The sequence below is a fragment of the Octodon degus genome, unplaced genomic scaffold (assembly GCF_000260255.1).
Source record: "Octodon degus isolate 3935 unplaced genomic scaffold, OctDeg1.0 scaffold00163, whole genome shotgun sequence".
NCBI classification, from domain to species: Eukaryota; Metazoa; Chordata; class Mammalia; order Rodentia; family Octodontidae; genus Octodon; species Octodon degus.
In genome coordinates, this window is record NW_004524739.1 from 5690163 (window position 1) to 5694126 (window position 3964).

At 49.7% G+C, this 3964-nt stretch overlaps 1 protein-coding gene across 1 annotated transcript in view; it reads left to right on the forward strand.

Moving 5' to 3' along the window:
* Positions 1 to 1502: 1502 nt before the first annotated feature.
* Positions 1503 to 3964, forward strand: part of Khdrbs1 (KH RNA binding domain containing, signal transduction associated 1) — a 37360-nt gene continuing 34898 nt past the window's right edge. Inside the window, exon 1 of the mRNA XM_004642974.2 lies at positions 1503 to 2186. Coding sequence (XP_004643031.1) covers positions 1805 to 2186 — 382 coding nt within the window. The 5' untranslated portion in view covers positions 1503 to 1804. The remainder of the gene's footprint in view (positions 2187 to 3964) is intronic.

A 3964-nucleotide genomic window follows, 5' to 3' on the forward strand; every position in this document is an offset into this window, starting at 1 on the left:
GATTGAACTCAGGCCCTTATGCTTGCCAGGCAAGCACTTATTCTACTGAGCCATCTGCCCAGCCCCAGTGCTCCAAATTTTATATAAAATTCCTAGCAATATGATTGTTTTATTTTGGTTATGTTAAAATGTTGTCACAGAAATAACAATAAAAACAACTTTTTCCTACTTGACTAAGAACAAGAGCCAATTATATCCTCAAAATGAGTCACTGCACCCCACTGGAGATTTTATATGTATATATTTATATGTATTACTATTTGTGTTACATAAAAATATATATATTTACTTGTATAAATATATACATGTTTTGTTCTCTTTTTGTGGGTAATTATTTTTTTTTAATTTTTTATTTTTCGCTGAACTGGGGATTGAACTCAGTCCCTTGAGCTTGCCAGAGAAGAGCTTATTCCACTGAACCATCTCCCAGGCCCTTTTGTGGGTAGATTATTTCTCTTCCCTACCGCTAAAAAGGTATTAGCCAGGACTCTATGTTCCCTAAAGGGGGGAATATAAATTTCCAGGCACCCAGAAGATAATTTCCAGAAACATTTTTGGAAATTTAGGCTCATGAGATTGACAAAGGAAAGGGACGCAAGTGAGTACATTAGGGAAAGAAAAATCTGGAGGAAAAAAAAAAAAAAGAAAAAGAAAAATCTGGAGGGAAGTTAGAGAAGGATCAAGATGTCTAAGGTTTGAGGAGGGTAAAGAAGCGGGCAGAATCCACTTGCACATTGCACCCCAAGTGAGACTACCTGGGGAGACCGTACACCTTTTAGAGTAGTCCAACATCCAAGGCTGAGGGCCCAACAGAGGCAGGACTAGCACTCACACCAGTAGTACGGCCTGGCCTTAAGTGAAGCTTTTTGTAGATACTTTGAAATCAGCAAAAACTAGCGGACTATGTTAACAAGCTAAAATGCTTTTTTAATTAAAAGACTTCCTTCACGAACTTAGGATACTTGGTTCTCTGCTTGGGTCATGGCTTTGGGTCTCTGACCTGGCCTTCCCTCTTCTCCAGACTTTCAATCAGCCGCCTTCTGGCCCCCACCGAGCCACCGTTCCTCAAGGCCTCCCTTCAGGCTTCTCTTCTCCACCCCCAGCACCCATCCCGGGTTCAGACTTCCTGTCTTCTAGCTTGGATTCCGGTTTCTACCTCGTCTCCTCCTGCCTCAGACGGCCTTAATTTTCCCTGCTTCCCTTCTCGCGTCCCCCACACCGCTCCTCTCCTCTTTGCTCGCTTAGATGGCGACACTTCGCCCCGACTCCCACTAAGTGACACCCCCCCATTCCCCGCGGTCCAGCCGTTGGAGGGGGCGTGGCCCCCCAGTAACAGGTCTCCCGCCCCACACCCCACGGGCCCGCGCGGAGACAAAGACATTCCATAGCCCCCGCCCCCTCCGCGCTCTGAGCCAGAAGGGGGAGGAGACACGTGTCCCGCTAGCGCCGAGTCACGTGAACGAGAAAACGAACTGAGCCCGCGGCCGCCGGCGCACGCGCACCAAGCTCTCGTCCTCCCTACTCGGAGGGAAAAGAGAAGCGACACAGTAGCGTCTTCTTGCGCCGCGGAGGTGCGCAGGCGCAGTGGCCCAACCGGGGACTTTGTTCTCCGCGGAGAAACCCAAGGGCGGTGCCGGTGACCGGATGCGCATGCGCGTCGCTTCATTTCCGGTGCTCGCTCGCTGGGTCGCCCAGGTCGGCTTCGGTAGCTGTCGCGTTTGCTCTCCCACCCCCGCCAACCGCCGCTAGGGCCTCTGCCGCTGCCGTGTGGCTTCCTCGCTTGTTTGCTCGCCCATCATCGCCGATGCAGCGCCGGGACGACCCTGCCGCGCGCATGACCCGGTCCTCAGGCCGCAGCGGCTCCATGGACCCCTCAGGTGCCCACCCCTCGGTGCGTCAGACGCCTTCCCGGCCGCCGCCGCTGCCTCATCGGTCCCGAGGAGGCGGAGGGGGGCCCCGCGGGGGCGCCCGGGCCTCTCCGGCCACGCAGCCACCACCGTTGCTGCCTCCGTCGGCCACAGGTCCCGACGCGACAGTGGGCGGTCCAGCGCCGACCCCGCTGCTGCCCCCTTCAGCCACAGCCTCGGTCAAGATGGAACCGGAGAACAAGTATCTGCCAGAACTCATGGCCGAGAAGGACTCCCTCGACCCGTCCTTCACTCACGCCATGCAGCTGCTGACGGCAGGTAAGCGGGCCTCCAGGTTCCTCCGGGTCTCCCTGCCACCTGGGCGGTGGGTGGCCGCGGCTTTGTTCCTCTCGTCTCTTGAATCTTGGAGACGCGGGCATCAAAGCTCTTTACCCAGCCTATCTTCGGGATCCGAGGTCCCATAGTCCCACCCCGGCCCAGGATGCGAAGGAGGATTTCTGGGCCGCTGTGGAGGCCCGGACACGACTTGGCGATCTCCTAGCGCGGGGAGCTTGACGGGTAGTGCCGGGCTCCCGCCCCCTTCCCTACCCTGCCCCCGCCCTTCCCCTGCAGCTGCCGGGTGCTCGGAGTGCTCTAAGATCCTTCCAGAAGTGAACCTTTATTTTCCGACTTGCCCTTTGGGGAAAACCTCTTTTGATTGCGGGTGGTGTGAACGACTCAGAGGGTGTAGGCGGTGAAGACGGCCCGAGCTGGAGCGCCCGTAGGAGGGAGGGCCGAGGTGAGGTTGGCTGAGGTTGGAATGCTCTGTCCAGCGCGCCGCGGTCTCCTGGGCCCGGCCAGACTTAGAGGTAACTAGCTTAAGTTGCTTCTCACAGGCAGGAGCGACATGTGGGAATTAGAATTTGAGATTTTCTGAACCCGATTTCCGATTTAGGCGATCAACCAAGAATTGCTAAAGTCAGATGGTTGTTCCCCTTTATTTTATGTTTTCACGTGGTTCAAAAGAGGGGAAATAATCTTAGAGATAGTGAAATAAGAGGATGGAGGGAGATAAGATACTCCAGGGTACTTTGCATGATGTTCCCTACCGATGTGAACAAAAAATGTGTAAGATACATAGTGCTTGTACCTGAAAGTCTCCGTGTTTTTCTTGTTTTAGTTTTTGCTTCAATAGTGAAATAGATTCAGAGTGGTAGCCTTTGTTCTCTGTAGACTAACACTTCTTTCCACTTCTGTACTGCAAGTCATTTAAACACTGATTTCTCAAACTATTTGAATCTCAATTCTAGTTTAAAACATTGTTTTAATAAACATTCCTTATGATGTCTAAATTTTGTTAAGTAAATAAAAATAAATCAGCCTTCAACACTAAGTGAGTTGACTACACTTTTTGGTAAGATTAATAAGGTGAACAGTTTCTTATGGAACTATCATTTCTCTCCCTTGGTTCTTTATCTTCCCCAACAGTTGGGGGGGCTTTGCTTTTTAATCACAGTAATCAAAACACATAATCAAGAAAATTTAGATAAACTCCTTTAAGTTTTCTACTCAGCCCTTTGCTGTCTGGTAACACATTCTGACTATCTGTGGTCTTTGAGGGCAAGGAGTGTGTCTCTACTTTTCATACTGACTAGAAAATAGTAAATATCAGGTGTTTGAATCTGAAAGCGGGAGTGCTCAAGGTTAGCAGTGTCAGACCAAATGGTAAAGTACTTGGGCTTGAAATTTCCTCAGATCTTTTAAGAAATCCGGAGTAAATGTATGAGAATGACTTCACAGCTTTAATATGTGGCCTTGTTTGCATACTGACCCTTAACTAGTTACCTGATCTGAGATTCTGAATTTCAACCTCTTCAGTAAAGTGGTGAATACGGAGGATTAGATAATGTATAAAATAACTAGCACAGTTTCATTTGATGTATAATTAGTAGACAAAAACTTGTCACCATAGTTTTCTTCTAAATGTAAATTTCCGTTGTGAACAAGGCATGAAAAGATAAATTTTTAGGGCCGGGGAGATAGCTCAGTAGAATAAGTGCTTGCCTGGCAAGCACAAGGGCCTGAGTTCAATCACTGGTTCCGCAAAAAAAAAAAAA